The sequence below is a fragment of the Narcine bancroftii genome, chromosome 12, assembly GCF_036971445.1.
Source record: "Narcine bancroftii isolate sNarBan1 chromosome 12, sNarBan1.hap1, whole genome shotgun sequence".
NCBI lineage: Eukaryota > Metazoa > Chordata > Chondrichthyes > Torpediniformes > Narcinidae > Narcine > Narcine bancroftii.
Genome location: NC_091480.1, coordinates 6,671,615 through 6,694,609, shown reverse-complemented (window position 1 = coordinate 6,694,609; position 22,995 = coordinate 6,671,615). Strand labels below are relative to the sequence as shown.

General features: G+C 41.0%; 2 protein-coding genes across 12 annotated transcripts in view; both read right to left on the bottom strand.

The window, feature by feature from the left end:
• rsph10b (radial spoke head 10 homolog B) overlaps nt 1-2,548 on the bottom strand; it is a 38,243-nt gene extending 35,695 nt beyond the window's left edge. For 4 of the 9 annotated variants that reach the window (XM_069906138.1, XM_069906141.1, XM_069906142.1 and 1 more), the window contains exons 1-2: nt 2,185-2,548; nt 590-665 (exon numbers count right to left, since the gene is read on the bottom strand). In XM_069906138.1, coding sequence (XP_069762239.1) covers nt 590-665; nt 2,185-2,450 — 342 coding nt within the window. In that variant the 5' untranslated portion in view covers nt 2,451-2,548. The other 5 variants (XM_069906146.1, XM_069906147.1, XM_069906139.1 and 2 more) reach the window with 4 other exon arrangements.
• Nucleotides 2,549-3,069: 521 nt separating this feature from the next.
• The window catches only part of pms2 (PMS1 homolog 2, mismatch repair system component), a 29,339-nt gene continuing 9,413 nt past the window's right edge, over nt 3,070-22,995 (bottom strand). For all 3 annotated transcript variants that reach the window (XM_069906710.1, XM_069906712.1, XM_069906711.1), the window contains 9 exons: nt 20,208-20,305; nt 18,071-18,170; nt 12,702-12,786; nt 12,131-12,283; nt 9,740-10,604; nt 7,457-7,624; nt 6,415-6,515; nt 6,074-6,243; nt 3,070-4,145 (listed from right to left, as the gene is read on the bottom strand). In XM_069906710.1, coding sequence (XP_069762811.1) covers nt 4,002-4,145; nt 6,074-6,243; nt 6,415-6,515; nt 7,457-7,624; nt 9,740-10,604; nt 12,131-12,283; nt 12,702-12,786; nt 18,071-18,170; nt 20,208-20,305 — 1,884 coding nt within the window. In that variant the 3' untranslated portion in view covers nt 3,070-4,001. The remainder of the gene's footprint in view (nt 4,146-6,073; nt 6,244-6,414; nt 6,516-7,456; nt 7,625-9,739; nt 10,605-12,130; nt 12,284-12,701; nt 12,787-18,070; nt 18,171-20,207; nt 20,306-22,995) is intronic.

Below are 22,995 nucleotides of genomic sequence, written 5' to 3'. Positions count from 1 at the left end.
TAAAGTGAAAATGATCATAAATTCAAATTGTAAACCATAATGCAGCAGTAATTTATTTCTCAACTGACAAAGTACCAAAAATATCAACCCAAAGTGTGTCTGTTTTATTACTTTGTAAAATGGGCTGATGATCATGATCTGCAATATAGTGTAAACAGCATTTAACAATGTTTTATTTCACTGTTCGGTCAAGTTACTTCATTGTATAGTGTAATGTTGGGAGGCAAACAATGCTAAATGGTTGTTCAAAGAACTTTCCACTAAGTGTGCTCAGAAGTAAAAAAGTTTTCTGACGTGTCAGCATGGCAAAACTTGGGTGAGTATTGCACGAAAAGACTGATGACAATGTAATGAAATAATACACTGTCAATAAATTGAATTTTGGGAGAAAACTTTTCAAAAGTGTGGTATAGAAATTCATGGAATTCGGGTGGTGGGGCCATCACAATAATTTTTTCATTGTATAAATAGGCCCAAGGCCCAATATTGGGTGAGGGCCAATATAACAATCTATGCTAAAATTTCACAATGTTCATTGCACAGAGAATATGTGATCAGAAGATGAATATCACATTAGAATTCCACTTACTTCATAGATATGACCTCCTTGAAAATGGGCAATCCCTAAACCTTCATAAAGACCTTGCACTGTCTCCCCTTCATAGCTTTAAAAGAAATGGATCCTTTAGAAAGTTTAGAGAAATAAACACATTGCTCACTTCACAATTATTATAATTGATTTCATCATTTCTTTACTGATTTTGTTTCTCACTAAACTTAAATTCGTCCTAACCTCAGAATTTGAGATGGTTCTAATCCTGCCAATTACAGAATAGGGGAATTAATCCTAGTGACCAAGCCAATAAAAAATGACGGTGACCACAGCAGCGGGGGGCTCAGTGGCTGAGGGACCCACACAGGCTGTGGGCTGTTAATGATATTGGAACTGGGATTCGAGAGGGTGTTGAGGGCTTCCTGATCATATCAGAGGTTTGGATCTGGAGCTCAGGTTGCCTATCGATCGAAAAGGAGTAGGGCTGCAGGAATGCTGGAGGCGAATCCATGGACACTCAGCCTCTGAGGGGACTTTTGCTTCTCTTTCTCCTATTGTTAGGGGTGCAGGGAAATGCTCATGGCAACACTTATGTAAAGCTAAAGGAAATTTCATGTAATATACAACATTTTCCGTTTTATTACATGACAATAAAAGAATCTTGAAGGGCAATGAGGAGGAACTGCTTCTCCCAGAGAGCAGTGAATCTGTGGAATCCTCTGCACAAGAAAGCAGCAAGAGACTGCCTCATGAGATGTATTTATGGCTTAGATCGATATTTTGAAATGGCGTGGCTATGAAGGGTTATGGGGAATGGATGGGTAAGTGGAGCTGAGTCCAAGCCCAATCAGCCATGATCCCATTGAATCAGATGACCAAGTGAAGCACGAAAGTCTACAGATTCTATGATTATAGTAAAAGCACACTGAAATGCTGGAGGAACTCAGCCGTTCTTGCAGCGCCCAAAGGAGATAAAGATACAGTATATTGCCTGAGCCCTTCTTCAAGGAATAAGCAAAAAAAAAAACCCAGGAAATCTCGGAAAAGGGACAATGCTGGTTCGGGGAGGAGTCCAGACCAACAAAAGGAATTAATTGTATATGATAAGGGGAGAGGTGAGAATTGATTTTGTCTGTGTGAAAGGAGACAATGAGAAAAGGTAGCAGAGGGAAGAAATGGGGGGGGGGGGGTGCGGGGTTTAATGAAAGCCAGCTCTGTTGAGCACCTCGGCTCTGTCTGCCGCAACGGCGAGCCCACCCATTTCAACTCCCCGTGCCGCTCCCTTGCTGACATCTCACGCACTGCCTCCACCCGCAAACTGGAGAAGGAGCAATGCCTCATTTTCCATTTGGTGCGCTCCAACCCGATGGCTTTCATTACCCCCCCCCCCCAACCCACCCCACCCCCTTTCCTCTGCTCTGTCTCCTTTCACACAGACAAAATCAATTCTCACCTCTCCTCTTATCACAGCCCATGACCTCCTTTTGTTGGCCTGGCTGCCTCCCCCCAGCCGCCACTGCCAATGTTCGGAGGTTTCCCGTGTTTTGTTTCTTCCTTGGAGAAGGGCTCAGACCCGGGATGTCGCCAATGCATCTCCTCTGGGCGCTGCCAGACCGGCGGGGTTCCCGCACCTCTGCACAATCAACTTGGGGAGTATCGGCTCCTCGGAGAGGGGGGCGCTGGCCTCGGACCACCCCGCGGGGCTCCCGCGCTCCCCGGGCCCGGTCTCCTCCGCCTCGGGCACCACGCGGCACGTCACGGCCCCCTCCGTCTGCTCCGGCTCCGGCTCCGGGACCACCGTCTCTTCCGCCAGCTCTCCCCCCGACTTCCCTCTCTTCGGTTTGAGTTTGTCCTTCTCGTCCTTCCCTTTCTTCTTCTTCTTCAGCCCCTTCGCCATGTTGGCATGGTGGGCCGCGGTGGCCAAGGTGACCGCTTCGCGCGCCTGCGCACACGGACGACGAAGCGCCGCGAGGCTCCGGCTGGTCCGGACATGCGGTTGCGAACGTCCACCCCCTGAGCGCTGTGGGGCACAGAGGAGCACATGGTTGAAATGCTTCCCATCTCTCCCCCCCTCCCCATCTTTACCAGCACCAATGAAGGGAAATAATGCACTTTCTTTTCATCACCACTCTGTCTAGTGTAACAGAATACAGATAAATTGGGCCAGGGTTAGTTAGTGTCGGTCACATACAAACCCATATCTATATTGTGTTACAGTAGAGTATAATTAGGCATGTAACTTTAACCCAATCAGTCTATATTCCATGTTACCATGGGCAATGGGGTAGGTTCACCAAGCTTCATCCCTAATGAAAATCCATGAACACTCAGTGCCTCTGAGGGGACTCTCTTTTGCTTCTCGCTCTCTTACCATAAGGGCAACAACTGGCATCTCTTTGTCTGCCTTCTGGCAGGTAGAGGGCAATTGTGTGTAATATTATTTGTTCTGTACTACTATATGGCAATAAAAGAATACTGAATGGCATTGTGAAGCACTCAGCTAAGAATTAATGAACTTATTTGATTTGTAAACAGGTACAAAAAGTTTAATTTCCATTAAAATTATAATTTTTAAACAAATTATTAGATTTTTCCCACAACTAAAGTATTGATCAAAACTTCACAATCTTGTACACTATTGCAAAAGGAGGGTCATTTACTACTGTACAATGTAATTGCATCTGAAAATATGTTCTAGTACCCAACAGTGCAAACCTGCAGAGCTCTTGATCCTTCGATCTGAACACTCACAATGATGCACTCTGCTGCAATTGCTCAGACTCCAGGCTTCTGTGCTAGGTAGTTGGTGCAGACCCCCTCATTCCTTCTTGTTGGCTGGGAATGTGCTAATCCCTGACCTCTGTCAGCACTCCCCCAGCAATGAACTTCCTCATGGCTCGGTGAGGGAGCTTCCTTTGAGTTTGACCACCCCGCAATGCTGACCCAGCTGGCCAGAGTGCAGCCCCGAGTCCTTCGTCCCCAGCCTGGCTGAACTTACAGGCAACACCTGGACACAGAGGTACGAGCAATTCAATGCAATAAATAGCAATATAGCAACTCTGAGTCGAGCAGCATCAGCAGAAGAAAAAAAAGAATGGTCGATGTTTCAGGTGGAAACCTTTCAGCAAGTCAGAGATCATGAAGGATTCCCACCTGAAATAACAGTACTTTCAGCAGATTCTTTGATGCTCCAATTCCCGCATCTGCGGGAATTTCCAGGGGAAATTAAATGCTAGATTGCAGATTCCCAGCACAGCAGGGAGAGCAGGAGTCTGTGCAAGTTTTCCAGCATAGTAGTACTGCCAGTATACGTATACATTTATATCTAATCTTCATATCTTTAGATGCAATACTAGCGAGACCACATGTTGGGCTGATTTCATTAGTATGGTCCCTTCCTGGAAACACACCCGGAATGCAAAGCACTACAGTGGTAACACGATGATATTCATTCCACAGATATCATGTCCAAGTTGATTAGATGTCTCATGGTTGGCCGTCCATGTGGGCAATTCCAGGGATGCTCTATCTCACCCATGTGGGTAACCATCTTCTTCATCTCGCTGATAGTAAGTGCAGTCCCAATCATCACCTGTTGATAAACAGTTGTATGACATAAAAAACACAAAGCTGGAGAAACTCAGCAGGACAAACAATGTACTTTATGTAGCAAAGATAATCAATGCTTCATTAAGGTATGAACAAATGACGGCAGGTGTCGAAAAATATAAAGACATGGGTACCTTACTTGGGTTCAAGATTTTGTCTCAGTACTGCCCTCATCTCCTGGACAATGGAGCACAGACACTACCTCATTTTGTCCTATTTTCTTGCACAATTTATTTATAGCAATATTTGCACTGTAATGCTGCCAGAAAGCAAAGAATTTCATGACATGTTCATGTCAATAAATTCTGATTCTCAAAAACAATGACTTATACAGTATTATACAGCAAGTATACCTCAAAACCTACAACTAAAATGAAAATTCTGGGGTCGTCTTGAATACCCAGTTGCCTTATATGCCAACATATACAGTAAATTATAGGGTTATTTAACAGGAAGTTGCTTTGCAGTTTAGTTTCCTCAACCATACAGTGCTGAGAGCTTTGTAGTTTCTGATATCAAAAACTTGAATGTAAATGTAGGAAGTATGATGAGCAAATCTGCAGATGATGCTAAAAAGTTGGTTGTGCAATGGATAGAAGGAAGGATGGTTACAGCAGGATGTAAGACTTTGGGCAAAGCTATTTAATCCCAACAAGTTGTGAGGTGATGCATTTCATAGTCAAATAGGGATAGAACGTTTGTAGTTATTGGCAAGGTGGAGAGACCTTGGAGATAAGCCCAGTTCCATCAAAGTTACAATAGCAGTAAATGCGATGATGAAGAAGGCTCATAGCTCATTTGCCTTAAGTCAGAGCATTGAATATAAAAGTTGAGAGGGTTGTATCTTTACAAAACACTGATTAGGCAGCACTTGGAGTATTGTGCGGAGATCTGGTTGCCACAACAAAGGAAGGATGTGGATGCTCTAGGGATTGCAGAGGAGAATCACTGGAATGTAGTCTTGATTGGAATATTTTAGATATGGTGAAAAATTAAGATAGGCTAAGTTAGTTTTCTCTAAAGCATAGGCGGGTGAGGGGTGACCTAATAGAAGTCCAAAAATCCAGATGCCAAAAATCCAAACTAACCAAGAGTCTAGAGTTTGAAACTCTCAAACCTTTTTAATTTAGCGGGATTTTGCGTGCATGCATAAGCAACACAGTTGCATAGCGGCAACTAGCGACCGCGCTTGTTGACTTTATTTTTCTTCATTTGATAAATGAAGCACACTGTATTTGCTAATGAATAAACTCAAAATTTTCCCTTTCAGCTCTTCTTTTGAATTTTGAAAGTATGGCCCAAGAATCTGGAAAATCTGAACATCCGGACTGGCCCAATCCCTGAGCAGTCTGGACTTTTGGTCGTACTTTACATGGATGGATTGTTAGAATCTTTCTCCCATAGCAGGGATATAAAAACACAAGAGGGCATAGATTCTGGAAGTCACTGCCAGATGAAGTGTTCAGACACAATTACTACTTTGAATAAGAAAGGCATGGAAGGATTCTGACTGAGCATGGGCAAATGTGTAGATGGAAAGGAGTATAGAAGTTGTGGGGCAAAACACTTGGACTTTCTTGCTCATCTACACTAATCCCATTTGCTCAAACTAAGTCTGCATTCTTCTCATGCCAATTTATCTGCTGTAGAAATGTCCCTTAAAAGCACTGCATAACTCTGCCACACATGCATTTCATCGAGAATCATTGCAGTGCAAGCAGAAGCCACCTTAATTTCCCCAAGCCCGATTCATTGGAAGAGGTGGATGCACAAATTGAGGGGGGGGGGGGGGAGAAAGAGGTCTGCCAGGACCCTAGAGGGTCTGTAGGGCCCCCATTGAGAATGGCTGCATTACAGCCATCTGGTAATCATTCAAGATACTTACTAGTGGAAACACTGAGCAGCACTTACTGATTTCCTGCAGGCTCTGGAAGCAAACATTTGTCTCACTCGGGATGGCCGACACATAACCCCGGGGCTGTCGCTCAACATGAAAATCAGCTCCTCAATGTCTTGCACACCAAAAGTCCAGTTCTTGCTCATTGGCAGGGAAACCAGCTTCACCCTCTCAGTGGGAAGTGCTGTATAGAGAACCGCGAAAGACAAAAAGAAAACCCATCGGTCAGCAGGAGATGGAAAGAAACGGGGCATCTACACCTCAAAGGGCTGTGGTTCAAAGTTTCAGATGTTTCCCATATGACCATTGAACAAAGCCTCTGCCCTATGTTTTAAGTAAAAAATGTCAAACCAACCTTGCTCATTTGTAATGAAATCAAACCCATTCTTTCTGAAGATGTCCATGTTTTCCATCAGTATATTTTCACTCACTGCTGTTAAATGAAGATTTTGGGGTCTGAAATTATGGAATCAAAAGAGAAAATCCTTGTTATAAACAAAAAATTGTTATGGCACAAAAAGAGACCATTTGGCCCTTCAAAAGAAAGAGAGAGAGAGAGAGAGAGAGAGAAGTCACAACCGTATCCACAACAATGGTGCTTGCATGGAATGAATAAATATCTTCAAGGACTTCGAAGTACCGTATATGCGTTGTATGGGAATGATAGAAACTTAAAATTTTTACCTTAAAATCAGGGTCATCCTATACAAAATTCCTACCTTGAAGATGAAGTCACAACACTGCTGCCATCTTCCCGCCAGCTCCAATGCAATCTTGCACATGCCCCATTAGCTAACTGTGAAATCGCAATGCCCATCTGCCTGGTCCAACTGTTGTCGGCTCTGTTCAGGCTTTAAATAGTCTGTTACAGGAGCCAACAGTGGTTTATTTTAAAATATCCAAATAAAGTTTAAACCTTTAAATGATCATTTGTTATTAAAATATTGTGATTTGTTTTTAACAGCATCCACTGGTCAGCAGTCAATGCCAGATTTTTTTCCTGGGGGGTGGGGGGGTGGGGTTCATCTTGTACAAAGGATATCGCTTAAAATCAACATTTTAGATGGAAATTCCAGGGTTGTTCTATACACGTCATCCTATACAACTGCATATACAGTAAACAATTCCAGTGACCTGACCTGGACCAACCACGTTTTCTGTAACAGTCAAGAGAATGCCCCAACATCTCAACTCTCTTAGAAGATCAAGGATGTTCAGCATGCCTCTCCCACTTTGTCCTTCAACAACTTCTACAGATGCACCATCCTTCACTCACTTCTGCTCCATTGTTAATGAGGAAACTGCCTTCGTGGGCAGAAATTCCAAAATACCTGTTCAGTGGAAAGCTTTTATTAAAAAAAAAAACACACCGGATGCACAAGAAGCAAAAGCCTTACGCTATCAGTTTTTGACCTTGAAGAATGGTGTGTTGTTGCAGCATCTCAAAGTTGTACTTCTCATCAGTGGCATGCTGGTCAACAATGAACAGGTCTGATTCCAACTTGGTGACAATAAATCCCAGATTAAACTGGCCAATAACCTCCATAGTTGCAAACATGTCCTTGCTGCAGGCAAGAAAAAAAAAACCATTGAATATACTGCGAATCACTGTAAGAAATTAACAGGCCAACATACTCATGTTTTGGGATGTAATGCTATATGTTGCATACTTTATCTTAACTAGACAGCCCAGTAAGTTGCTTGGCCCATTGTCAGCATCAGATAATGCAGAAAGCTTACAGACAATTACAGTAAAGATTAGATGAATTTTCTTTCATCCAATCAATAAAGCAACTGATAAAGGATCATAATTTTAATGCATCTTTGATTTGAAGAGCAACATTTCACATTGCACTCTGAAAAAGATGAACACTCCGACGGAGTCAAAAATTAGAAGAGATATTAAACTGAAATCCTGTCTCCTGACCATGTGAGTTATAAAATTTGAGAAAAAGTAAAAAAGCAGTTTCATGTATCACCTTCATCAGGGGCATGCAGCTCCTCTTTGATACATCATGGCTGATTAGGTTGAATTGTTAAATGTAGCAGAAATTTGGAGCTGATATTAATTACGTTAAACATGCTTGCACTGTGGTTATGTGTAACAAACATTTTGCCAGAGCATGTATGGAGGCCAACGATTACTTTACATCTGCAGGTTTTAAACACCATACACATGAACAAGATCCCGGAATTATTAAGTTCAAAGGTTTGATGCCCGCACCTACGAGCAGCAGAAATGGTTTCCTCTCTCCACTTTAAGTAATTATTCCTGCTTATCAGTCTTAAGTGCATTTCATGCCACTCATTACAATACTGCGGGGGTATGGTCATCACCTTGAGTGATTTTTGAGCTTTTCCTGACTTTAGGACACATAAAAATGGAAATCATTTATTATCCATATACATCCTGAGACTCTTCCAAAAATTTTTGTAATTGTTGGGCTCCAGGAATTTGTGCAAACTGAGATAATCAATGATGGTTCTGTTACTAGGCTGGAGGTAACAGCAAATACATCGTTTATTGAAGTAATTGGTTGAAGAATTGATTTGGGCGACTGGGGCTTAACTGGATTAAATTTAAAGATCAATGATTCGGTTGAATCAGCACAGTTCATGCAAAGTTCCATACGATCTGCGGAAAGAAGCACGTTTGATGAGCTGAATGGCCTTTTCATTCTATGCCTTGCTGGCACAATTATATAGATACGTTTTTTTTAAACTTGTCTTTTTAATGCAACTCTACTATTTATTTATTTATTTATTTGAGTTCAGGAGTTGAGAGGTCACGTTGCAATTCTACAAATCTCTGGTGAGCCCACACAGAGGATTGTGTTTCAGTCACCTCATAGGAAGGCTATGGAAGCTATGGAGAGGGGACAGAGGAGATTTACCAAGATGTTGCCTGGATTGGAAAATAAGTCTTATGAGGCAAGATTAGCAGAACTAGGACTTTTCTTTTTGGAGCGAAGAAGGATGAGAGGTGACTTAATAAAGGTCTGCAAGATCCTGAAAGGCACAGATAAGGTAGACAGCCAGCTCCTTTTTCCCCCCAGGGAAAAAACAGCAAATGCCAGAGGACATCTGTTAAAAATGAAGGGAGGAACACTTAGGGGAGACATCAGGGGCAAGTTGTTGGTTTTTTTTTTGTTTTTTTTTTGGTTTTTTTTTATATATAAACACACACACACATTGGCCACAAGTCAGACATTGAAGGTGAAATAAACTGTTCAACACAAGATACCATGACACACACACACAAATTACTTAAACCTCTATATCGTACATACACATGTATATATTATAGAATTCAATTACATACATGTACTGTATAATTTAGGTGTATACTGGCTACCATTATACCTTATGTTGACCATGGTCACAATCACAGACCAATCTGTGATTGGATGTTACTTAATCAAGCGCAAGTTGCAGTATGGCCGTAGATCTTTACTTCCTTCGGACTTCGTGAGACTGGCTGACTGAGTACACACCCAAGCACACACCCCACCCTTTCCCTTTTCTCTTCAGGACTCTTCTTCTGCGGTCTTTCTCTCTTATAGGACACCTCTCTCTGGCACTCTGGGAGACCTGTTCCTCTTCTTCTCCAGGTCCATGGTGACTTAATAAAGGATGAATCTCTTCATATTTATTCATAGAAATGTTGATAATTTCATTACCTGATCTCTTTACGGAGTTCTTCTTCTGCTGCCTGATTGTCTCTGGGATTAATCTGTGCTCGGAACAGCCTACATCTCTGCGCCTCTTCCTGTTCGGTTTGCTGTTTATTGATCAGTTTCAGCCTTTCAGCAAGGGTGCACATGGAAAAAGGGAGCTTCACAGTCTTTTTGCTCATTTCCACCGGTCTATCAGCTTCCGATTTATGGGCAGGTCCAGGTCCCAAAGATGAGTCATCATCCAAACACAGCCCCTCAATTCTGGCATGTTTTGCACTCTGAGTAGGACAATTATGCGAGCAAGAACCTACCAATGGCCGGCCGCTATTTTCTGTTGAATTAGCTTTCCCTGTGGGCACAGCAATGCTAGGAATGAAGACATCACAGATAGTTGCTTCAGTTTTCAGTTCTTCCCCTCGAGGTTCTGGAATGTTCTGCAGTGTTATGGGTGAGCTAGTTGCACTGTCAGAGGAGTGACTAGATTTGGCCTCTGGTGTGTAACTACCACTCAACACAAATGACATGCTGCCTTTTCCAGAATCTGTGTCACTTTCGGAGCTTCTGCAGTTCTTCTCCAATGGGTCAGGATTTCTGCTTGGCAACTCGCCAAAAGGGCCAGTCCTGCAATCAGAATGAGGACTGTTCCATTTACAATGGGTCAAAAATGAATGCAGCTTCCTCTGTTTGGGCAAATCCTGCTTTTTGCTGAACTTGGATTGACAGAATGAAGATTGGTGTAGGGAGAATGCCTCATGTAATCTGGCAATGCTTATACTCTTCTCTTTTCCTGAAGGTACAGGAGCAGATTCTTGCTCATTTGGAACAGAGGCCTCTAAGCCGACTGTCTGGGGAACTTTCTCACAACTGCCTAAAACCGAAAACAGAAGCACAAAATAAGATCCTATAATGCAAATTAGATTTTATCTCCCCCTTCACCCCACAGTCTAACGGCATAACTAACCACATGGTCAAACTCTAAATACATGAAAAAAAGATGACCGGGCACACTGAAGGGGTTGCATTTATTGCACATTCCATTACCTGGAGGGATATCAGATTCAGATTTAGATTTTCAGATTTATTTTCAGAGGAGATACATGATATCACTTACAACCTGAGATTCTTTTCCGGCAGAACAGGCAGAATTACCACTTATTGGCAGTATTAAAAAAACGTACACATGTAAATAAAGAAATATAAAGAAGCTGACTGTGCAATACAGGGAGAAAAATAAACAATAAAATGGAAAAGTAAGAGTCCTTAAATATGTCCCTGATTGTTTGTTATTGAGTCTGATAGAAGAGGGGGAGCAGCTGGTCCTGAACCTGGTGGAGCGAGTCTTGTGGCACCGAGACCTCTTTCCTGATGCCAGTAACGAGAACAGAATGTGTGCTGGGTGGTGGGGATCCTTGATGATCGCTGCTGCTCTCCGATGGCAGTGTTCCCTGTAGATGCTCTCGATGGTGGGGAGGGTTATGCCTGTGATGTCCTGGGCTGTGTCCATTTCCATTACCATTTGCAGGGCTTTACACTTAGTGGTATTGGTGTCCCCAAACCGGACCGTGATCACTGTTCACAGACTGGATCGGATATTTATATGAGTTTATTGTCCTATGCACAAGTACAATGTATGACACACCAACATTTTTACTTGCTGCAGCCATACAGATACACAAAGATATCATTCATTAAATTTCGCAGATATGAAGTCTGTAACAACTAAAATGCAAACTCAATGTCAAATCTAAAATACTTTATGCCAAAATACTGTGATTAGGATTTTTGGTGTCTGGTGTACTAAATTGGCGAATCTGGATTTTTCTCGTAGTGAGGAGCTACAGATTTCAAGATGCCATTTCCCTCTCAATCTCAAATCAATATATTTGTAAAATAGTTGTCACAACTAGACTCTCATATATGAAACACAGTCAAATACTTTCAAAAATAGCTCAAATCTAAAACATTGGTTATAGATCTTTACCTCCTATGAATGCTGCAAGACCTGCTGAGTTCCTCCAATATTCCTGTGTTTTCATTATATGAAACATTGGGTCATTAAAGCACTAAAAGAGGGCACCATTAGCTTCTATAGAGCATCCCCTTTAGTCCCAGTCTGTAGCCTGAAAGTCATTTCCCCTCATACCAATCCATTTCCCTTCTGGAAACACTGATCAAGATGTACAAGACGTCCATGTTGGGAATAGTTCATCTATAATTAGGTGCAACAAAAAGCAATCAATTTGTCAATGCGCTTCACCAAACGTAGTCTACTCTCAAATAATTTTGTAGTAATCTTATTTAAATCATTCCATCATTAATCCTCAATGTAGTAATTAGGAACAAACATAAAAAGTATTTTTGACTACTCAAAAATCAGTCAGCTATAGTTTTTACCTGTCATCTGATGAAACTTCTGATTAACACTGAGCTTGTTAACATCAGAATCATACATCTGAATAAGTGATGTTTTCATGATTGCAAGAAGGAGCTTTTCATCCTGAAGAAGAATTTGTCTTTTGTCTGGCGTGACATTGACGTCAACACACTCTAGAGAAATAAAAGGACAGGGTGACAGGGTTAGCATACTAGTTAGTGCACGGCTATTCCAGCACCGGTGACCTTGGTTCAAATTTGGCAGTGTCCTCTGAATTCCTTCCAAAACATATGGGATTGGGGGATGGGGTGTAGGTTAATTCGTGGATTTGGGGGACAGGCTTGTGTGCCAGAAGGGCCTATTAATGTGTGTATATGTAAAAAAAAAAAACACATCTTATTCATCTCCAGTGTGGTTATTTTTGTTGGAGGATACACGATTCCTTGGTTGATTCAATAATTAGAACAGAAGCCCGTCACTGCATTCAATCCAGAGGTTATTTGTTTCTCCCAGTTTAAAATTCCCAATAGACATGTTCGGCAAAAATTTTTTTAAAAACACACTAAAATATTGTGTTCGAATGTCACTTACCAGAATCAACACTGACATTCAGGGCAACAAATGGATATTGATGTCTGTTATACAGATGATATACCTCATTTACGAGTTTTGAAATCTGAAAGCAATAAAAGCAATGATAAATTCTCACTCTCGGTTTGAATTAAACTATTTGGTATTTTCATCTGATGCAAAAATAAGCCGAGAAACTCAGAGCCAGCTTCTAACTGTGGGCAAGAGAGGGAGGGATCACAGAAACCTAACAGCCTGAATATGCCTGAAATTGTCTGATCTCGAAAATAAAATACGAAACATTACAAACGTACAAGGTGGAGAAGAACAATGAAAAAAAAGCAGAAGTATTACGAACTGGGAGAAAAAAAACACACAAAATACTAGCCTGGCAACTCAAAACAGAACAAGCTAAAAGAACTGTATTAGCATCAAGGAAAAAGGACAAACAAATTACATATAACCCAACAGAGATCGATGAAAATTTCAAGGAATTAAACGAGCAATTATATTGAACTGAGAATGAAGGGAAAGAAGACAAAATAGATGAGTTTCTAGCTAAAATTGAAAATTTTAGCCGAAATTGCAAGAGGAGCAAAGCAAGCTGATAAAACCATTTGAAATAGAGGAAATACAGGATATATTAAAAAAGCTGCTGAACAATAAAACCCCTGGAGAGGATGGATTCCCAATAGAATTCTATAAAACATTTAAAGACTTATTAATTCCTCCTCTCCTGGAAGAAATGAACCAGATAGAAGAAACACAAAACTTGCCAGATTCATGTAAGACAGCAATAATTACAGTAATACCAAAGACGGGGAAGGATCCACTAACACCAGCATCATTATAGACCAATATCTCTACTTAATTCAGAATATAAGATAATAAAAAAATTATTAGCAAACAGATTGGCTGTCTGTGTACCAAAAATAGTAAAACAAGATCAAACTGGATTTATTTAGAAAAGACAAACAGCGGGTAATGTCTGTAAGTTTATTTATTTAATTCATGCAGTTCAAGGAAATAAGATGCCAACAGTAGCTGTTGCTTTAGACCCAGAAAAAGCCTTTGACAGGGTATATTGGAATTATTTATTCAAAGTATGACAGAGGTTCAATCTACCAGAAAAATATATTAATTGGATTAAAGCATTATATAATGGACCATTGGCGAAGGTAACAGTAAATGGATATGTATCGAACCAATTTAAATTAAGTAAGTCAAGTCGGCAGGGATGTCCACTCTCTCCCTCACTGTTCGCTTCAGCAATGGAACCATTGGCAGAACTGATAACAAAAAATAAAATAAAAGGGATAAAAATAAAGGAGAAGGAGGATAAAATCAGTTTATTTGCAGATGACATCATAGTATACTTAACAGAACCAGAAATATCAATAAAAGTACATAAGAAATTGAAGGAATATGGAGAAATATCGGGGTACAAGATCAACGCAAATAAAAGTGAAGCGATGCCAATGAGTAATGCAGATTATACAGAATTTTAAAAAGAATCACCATTTAAATAGCAAAAACAAGCAATCTGATACCTAGGTATTAGATTAGATAATAATTTAAGCCACCTGTTCAAATTAAATTATCAGCCACTAATAAAGAAATTGTAGGAAGTTGATAGGGAGGGTAAATTGCATTAAAATGAATGTCTTCCCAAGGATACAATACTTATTTCAATCGTTACCAATTCCCTTAACAGAGAAATTCTTCAATGAACTAAAGAGAATAATAAGGAAATTCTTATGGAAAGTGGGGAAACCGAGGATAGCATTAGATAAATTAACAGAGTGGTACAAACAAGGTGGCTTACAGCTACCAAACTTTAAGAATTATTATAGAGCAGCACAATTAAGGTATTTATCAGATTTTTATCAGACAAGGGAAAAACCAGATTGGACTAAGATAGAGCTAGATTAAATAGGGGAGACGGTACCGGAACATATACTATACAAGTAGGATGAAAAGCTGGTGCAATATAAAAGCTCACCAGTACTGCATCATTTACTCAATATATGGAAGAAGATTCACTTAGAAAGGAAAAAAAAACAAATTACCAACTACCAAAATTATTGATGTAAAATCAACTAATCCCTTTTACAATAGATAACCTTTCCTTTAGAGAATGGGATTGAAAAGGAATTAAAAGAATAGAAAATTGTTTTTTGGGAAATAATTCATTAACATTTGAACAAATGAAGTAGAAATATGCAATATTTGCATGCCATCAACTGAAAGCCTAATTAAAGGATAAATTGAGAAGCAGACTGAGGTTACCAGAAGGAAGCAGCTTTGAATATGTGATTACAGAAACAATGATAATTAAAAGATTTATAACGAACATGTACATCAAGCTGAAAGAGAAGGAAAATGATGAAATAAGCTATAAACCCAAACAAAAGTGGGAAAAAGATTTAAACATAAAGATAAAAAATGAAATATGGGAAAAGTTATGCTCTGGAACTATAAAGAATATAATAAAAACAAGATTATGCATGATACAGTATAATTGGTTGCACAGGTTATATATCACGCCCCAAAAGTTTTTTTAAAAATCCAACATTATCAGATAGATGTTTTCGCTGTAAGAAGGAAATGGGAACAACAGTACATGCAATTTGGGCATGTGAGAAAGTGAAAATGTTTTGGGAAGATCTCAATCAGGTATTAAATAAAATCACAAAAAGCAACATACCAAAAAATCCAGAGATCTTTCTTCTAAGTAATATAAGTAGTAAAGAATTAGGCCTCAAACTGGATGAAGCGCAAAAAAGATTTATGATAGCCTTAGCAGTAGCAAAAAAATGTATAATGTCAACTTGAAAATCGGAAGAGAGCCTGAGAATACAGCAATGGTACATGGAAATGAATAAATGTATTCCATTGGAAAAAAATAACATACAATTTAAAAAATAAAGTCACATTATTCAAACAAATTTGGGAACCTGACACGGAACATAACAGAGAGGGCTTGCTTCGGACCTCCACCCCTAAAATGATAGAATGAGAAGACGACGAAATGAACTGACCCAGTGTGTAAAAGTAGATGACACAATTTTCTTGTTTATTTTAATTGTGTGATGGCATTGTTTAATGTATTGTACATGTGGAACATTTAATGTGTTTGGAGGGGGGTGGGAAGGGGGAGGGAAGGTTGGGAGGGGGGGAAAAAGGAGAGAAAATGCCACTGTGTATATTTAAGAGTGAAATGTTTGTATGTATTTTGATTGATATAGTTCACAGTGTGAAAAATTTTTTAAATTGTCTGATCTCGGAAGCTAAGCAGGTTCATGTCTGGTCAGTACTTGGAGGGGAGACCACTTTGAGACACCAGGTTCTGTTGGTTTTTGTGAGGGGCACTGGATAAAGTGGTGACTCTCTGTCTGCCTTATGGAAGACAGAAGTTAAAATTTCAAGTATGTTACATTTTAAATGTAGTATTACACGACAATAATGGAATCTTTACCCTTTATATGATCTTGTTAGCAATAAATCAAGAAGCAAGCTCAGGAAAACAATTTTTATTCAAGAAAGTGATAAAAATGCATAACTCACTGCTACAGGAAGTGGGCAAGGCAAAGAGTTTGAATTGATTTAAAGGAAAAAGGAAATAAAGGTTACAAATTATGGAGGGTGATAAAAAAGAACATGAAAATAATCCTGTGAAGAAAACAATTACATTTGCTTATAACTGAGGAGAGGTAATTTTGCCCATTCATCTCCGTCTCTTATTTCCCTCTTGCCTGTTCTCTGTCACATGCTCTGCACAGGCTTTAAACTGTATGTTAAGGGAGCCAACAATGCTTTATATTAAAATCCTGAGACCGCGGGGTCTGGGCCCAAGATGGCGGAGCCTACGATCGGCAGCCACGAGGGGATGCAGACTCTGGGAAAGCAGAGGACTGGCGCAGGCCACCAGAAACTGGGGAGACCACCCCCCCCCCCCTTTGAGAAGGAGCGCAGGAGAGGAGACAGGCCACAGGATGATGGTGACCATGGCAGTGGACCAGCGAGGGGCTCTGAGGCTGAAAAACATACAGGTGGCAGGCGATGGTGACCAGAAGCAGGCTGCAGGGCATCTATGGTTAAGTGACCCACATCAGGCTGCTGACTGCTGGAGACTGACTGAAGGTGTACCAAGTTTTGGAACCGGTTGTGAGAGGGCTTCCAGATCATGTGAAGGTTTGGATCTGGAGGTCAGGATGCTGATAATTTGGACTAAAGGCTGTGCGGCTCCGGGAGGCGATTCCATGGGCACTCAGTGACTCGGGGTGGGGAAGGGGGGGCCGACTCTCTTTTGCTTCTCTTTCTCGGACTATAAGGGGCACTGGGCAATTTCTGCTGATGCCAAATCTTTGTCTGAAAGTAAATTTCATGTAATGTTACATTTTATACTCTATTACGTGACAATAAAAGAATCTTGAATTAATCACTCTTTGATCCTCCCACCATCCACTTACATTAGCCAATTAACCCATAGGCATGAAAGGAAACCCAAGAGCCCTAGGAAATACAACGTGGTCACAGACTGAACATGCACACTCGAAACAGACAGTGCTTCCAGAATTCAGGATCAAGCCAGGCTCACTGGAGTCACACTGACACCCAATAAATGTCTCCATGGACAGATTAGGTCACCTGCCCTGACCTCTGCCAGGTATTTAGTGTAATTAGACATACTTCTAACTTCCTCATAGGTTAACAATTTCACCTGTTTACAATTCCTTCAAACTCGTAACTGTCCCCAGCCAAGGTCTGACAGACTAAGGGAAACAAATGGTAGTATTAGGTTAGGCTGCCTCAATGTCATGTTCTCCCATTTACTTCCTGGGAGGAAATTCATCATTTCTCAATGATCCCCAACCAGATCAGAATGTGACAGCAAATAACTTTGGCCAGGTACATATCCCAGAGACTCTGTAATGTTGAGGCTTTATGATAAGAACTCATTTGGAGTGCAGGGTATATTTTTTGGCTCCTTATTTAAGAAAGAAGATGCTGGTATTGGAGAGGATTTAGAAATGATTCACAAGAATGATTTTTGGAATGAAGGGATTAGCATATGAGGAACAAATGACATCTCTTGGACTGAACTCTTTGGAGTTTAGAAGAATGAGGGGGAAACTCATAGAAGCATTTCAAAAGGTGAAAGGCCTGGACTGAGATTGGGATGGAAGCTGGCCACGAAGCTGACAAGCCCATCGCGGGTGTATGAGACAGCCCCGATGCAGGCATCATCTATGGACAATAATATCGTTTATGGCAATTGGTAAATAAAACCCACATTGTTGACTTGAGTTCTGTGCAATTTTCATTGTGAAAACTTGCATGAAACAGCACGATTGTTAGTCACTTCAATTCACAAATAAATCGTTTACCTTTACTGGATCACACGGTCGACGATTGATGAAGAAAAATTGTCGATCAGTTGAACTCCTCCCAACTCCATGATCGTTTTGAGACACAAAACCTGTGATCCTTTTGTGTATCACAGAAAAGAAATTTACTGTTATCATACATGAAAGACATTAACTGTATAGTTAGTTCATCTGACTTTCGCAGCAACATACTTATATAGAAGTTTGGAGACGATTCAATAGGTAGATTTCTGGGTTGATACAAGGAAATGTTGAACAGGCTTAGCCAATTCTGCTGTAGATCTGCAGCATGGATTTTCTTAATTTCAAAAACATTTAACATGACCTGACTTGTATTTCACAGTTTTCACACTTCATTATTTGTGTTTATCTTCAACTGCTGCCATTATTTAGCTCCAGATTACTTTAATTTATCCTCAGGGCAATATTTCCTTTATTTTTTTTAAAAAAATCACTTGTGTTGGTAGAAAGCAAATAAGGCAAGGAGGGAAAGACTTACGTGGACCATTAACAACAGCATAGGCCAGTTGGGCTCAGTGGGCCGTTTCTGTATTGCAAATTGCATTAACCTCCTTCCTCACACACACAACCTTTCCTTCCCTTTCAAACATACTCAATGATGAATACTTTTCCATGTTTACATGCAAGATCAGCAGAGGGGAAAGCAAGCCAATACAGACAAGTAGCAGAAGCTATGTTAGTGACACAAATGGACAGGAAAGAAACACCAAGTTACTGTCAGTCCTGCGATAAGACATTGGAGATATGAAAAAACCCAGGTTGTGATTTTAATCACACATTTTAATTCCTTTCATGGCCTCTCCTCTTCCTATTGTTGATTTCTTTTTTCCCTAAAATTTCTACCCTAACCATCCAAAATAAATTCTGGCTCTGATCATTTCCATATTTATTGTACTTCTTCCGCGGCATGGTCAGCACGACGCTATTACAGCGCAAGCAACTTGGGTTCTATTCCGGCGCTGTCTATAAGGAATTTGTACATTCTTTCCGTGATCTACATGGGTTTTCCCTGCGTTCTCCAGTTTCCTCCCACCCTCCAAAATATACAGGGTTATAAGTTAATTGGGTGTAATTGGGCAGCAAAGTTTTCAATGGTCGGAATCAGCTTCTACCGAGTTGTAAATAAATTTTCAGCTGTCAAGACTCTTAATATCTTTAATTTCCTCTTTAAACCGCTCTGTTTCTGTCACCTCCTCCATCAGGGTGCTTTTCAAAACCTGCCTTTTTGCCCTGTTGTACTTATGAGACGATCAAATCTTGATCTCTAACACTCCAGTGTACTGCCATGAGAGGTGTAAACACCTGTTAACGACAAAAATGAACCACTAAACAGCTGCATCATTCCTCGGGTGAAACCAGGCACCGTGCAGCTCAGCACTATGAGAACCACTTCACTGATTTATGGAGGCAGCTGGCCGCATTCTTCTGAACTGCAAATTGCAACTGCACCAGAGAACACCAGTAGTGGAGGTAAAGCTAATGTCCCAAGAATAGTGGCACAGTGGGTAGAGCTTCACAGCTCTAGAATCCCAGATTCAATACTGATCTCGGATGCATTCTGCGTGGAGTTTGCTCTGCTGTTCCCTGTGAATGCTTAGGTTTCATTGGGGTCCTTTGATTTCCTCCCAAATCCCACAGCCGAGCCTGTTGGTTAATTACCCACTCTGCCCCTAGTGATGGTGATAGGAGAGTTGTGGGAATTAATAGACATACAGAATCAATTGTCATGAACACATCGCAAAATTCATTGCAACATCATAATGCAAATATTACTATAAATTACAATTTAAAAAATCAATTAGTGCAAAGAAGATAAAATGAGATAGTGCATTGTCCATTCAGAAATCTGATGGCGAGGAGAAGAAGCTGTTATTGTACCATTGGCTCCTGTACCTCCTTCTTGATGATGGCAGTGGGTAAAGGGAATGACCTGGGTGATGGAGAATGTGTTGGGGGCAATATGGTAATAAAGGGGATGCACTGAGATTTGGCATGGACCCAATAGACTGAGGCGCTCTGTACACATCATGATGAAAAACAACTATTTTACAAATTTTTGATTCTGCCCACTACTTTAAAAAAACATCAGAATAAGGTAACTTTTTTTGTTACTTACACATAGAGTTTTTCAGGAATGTCAGCAGGATTAATTCCATAATCTTCACAAATAGCTTCACTCGGACTTAATTGAACAAAAGGGACAAGGCTCTGTAACTGGAAATTTAAAAAATGTGATACCAAACAAAAATCACGGTGCACAGAATTAAGCCGTTATGGCCCAAACCAGTTTCTTAAAATATTTATCCTCTAGCTTTTTCCCATAATCCTGAAAAATTTTTCCTTTCAATTACTCAGCCAAGTACTTTTTCCTTACTACATTCATTTCCATAACCCTGATGGCAGATGAATTTCAAATCACAACAACTTGGGTTCTCCCTTTCTCCTACAAGTTATATTTCATTTCTTGGAAAGTCTCCAATGAGTGAAAAGAGTCATGATCCTTCTCCATGAAAATGTTGCCCAAATCCCTTTTGAATCTTTTCCTTCTGTGATACAGATGATTATGTGTGTCACGCTACCCTACCGGTGAGTACCTAGTCAGAAGTCACCTCACCTGCCAATCAAAATCAGGCTCTGCCCACAGCTCACACACCTGACTACTGGCCCATTTAATCACCTAACCCATACCTGGGCCGGACTCTCCAGCCAAATGCACTATAAAGCCCACCATGTGTGGAGCATCTGCCTCTCTTCTTCTTCCTCTGGCACAAACCCGAGCTCTACTCCAAGTTGCAAACTATGGGCGATTGAAGTGCCAGTTGATTGAAGTAGACAAAGACGATGTGGTCAAACAATAATAATGGCTTTTATTAGCAGAAACTCATGGTACAATAATGAAAGACAATAGATGTATATCCAGTTATATCCAACAGGAATGTCCTTAACAGTAGAGATAATGCATAGCTAATGTTAGTACAGCAAGGCTCGCCAGAGGGGAAACAGGCAGCTTGGCAGGCATTCACCACAGTTTTTCCCCGGCAAAAGAAGGGTTAAAATCAAAAGGACAGTTGCTAGGAAAGACTGAAGCAAGCGATACATGGATACCATGTTTGGCCTTGAGATACTCTAACAGACAAATTACACCAGTATCAGCAAGCAATCGAAATATAATGAGATGTTTTATGAATATGTCCGCCTATCAGGTGATTTACGAATTCTGGTGCTTCGTCTCAAAACAGGTGGCTCCTTTGCAACCTTGGGAACTGGTACAGGTCCTGGATCTGTAGTGTGGAAAGGACTGGCTTCTGGACCTGCTCCAGAATCGCCAGCGTGAAGCAGTGGAGCCTCAGCATGGCCATCTGAAAACTTACTAGGGGTCACAGGCTGGGTGTGGGGGGGGGGGGGGGGGGTTGAGCCCAACCTCTCAGGCTCCCTCTGAGTAGGGGTGCAAGGAAGGGGCGAACCAGGCAAGGCTAGATCTCTTAGGGGTACAGTGTCAGTACTCCCGTCTGGGAATTTAACATGAGCGTAGTTGGGGTTAGTATGCAGTAACTGAACTGGTTGGACTAGGGGATCTGTTTTACGTGCCCGAGCGTGGCTCTTCAGCAGCACGGTTCCAGGCTCAGATAAACAGGCTGGCCAGTCCATCACAGCTCCTGAATCCTAGGAAAGGCAAACATACGTTCATGAGGTGTTTGATTTGTTGCAGTACACAATAAAGACCGAATAGAATGTAGTGCCTCAGGCAGCACCTCCTGCCACCGGGTAACAGGGTAACCATGTGTTTTTAAAGCAAGATTAACAGTCTTCCAGACTGTAGCATTAGCCCTTTCAACCTGCCCATTGCCCTGCTTGTTGTAGCTCGTGGTATGGCTGCTGGCAAGGCATCCCCTTTCATAGAAGGGCTCGCCGCAGTTCAGTGCTCATGAATACTGAGCTTCTATTGGTATGAATGTAATTGGGAAAACCAAAAATGCTGAAAATTCTGTCAAGTGACTTAATTTCAGACACTGACAAGATGTCAGGGCAGGGTATCACAAAGGGAAACTTGGAATATTCGTCAGTTAGTTAGGAAATATACATTGTTGTGGTTGGAAGGTAACGGTCCTTTAAAATCTAAGCTAATCCTCTCAAAAGGTTGAGATGCCTTGATGAGAGTGGCCTCTGGAGCTTTGAAGTATTGCGGTTTACATTCTGCGCAAATAGGACAGCTTTTACTCAGTTTCCTGACTTCTTCCAGAGAGTAAGGAAGGTTGTTAGCCCTTATGTAGTGGAAGAATCTCGTGACTCCTGGGTGGCACAGTCTGCTATGGATCTCTTTTAGCCCCTCCAGCTGAGCACCAGCAGCAGATCGTGACAATGCGTCAGAGGGATCGTTTAACCTGCCCGGTCTGTACTGGATCTCATAATTATAAGTTGAGAGTTCTATACGCCAGCGTGCCATCTTATCATTCTTGATTTTACTTTTGTGTTTAGTACTGAACATGTAGGCTACAGATTTCTGATCAGTGACAAAAGTAAATTTTCTGCCAGCTAGAAAATGTCTCCAGTAGCGAACAGCTTCAATATTAGCCTGGGCTTCTTTTTCAATGGCAGGATGTTTAAGTTCAGGTCTGCGTAACGTGCAGGAGAAGAATACCACGGGTCTGCCCTTTTTATTAAGGGTTCCTGCCAAGGCACAATATCAGTTTCCACTTGGAATGGGACATCCTCATCAATGGGTGAGAGTGCACCTTTGGTAATATTAGCTTTAATTCTCTCTAAAGCCTTCAAGGCTATTGGAGAGAGAGGAAAAGATTTAGCATCAAACAGAGGGCGTGCCTTCGTGGCGTAGTCCCGAACCCATTTGCAGTAGTAGGAAAAGAATCCCATACACCTTTTAGGGGCTTTTGCTGAGTTTGGGG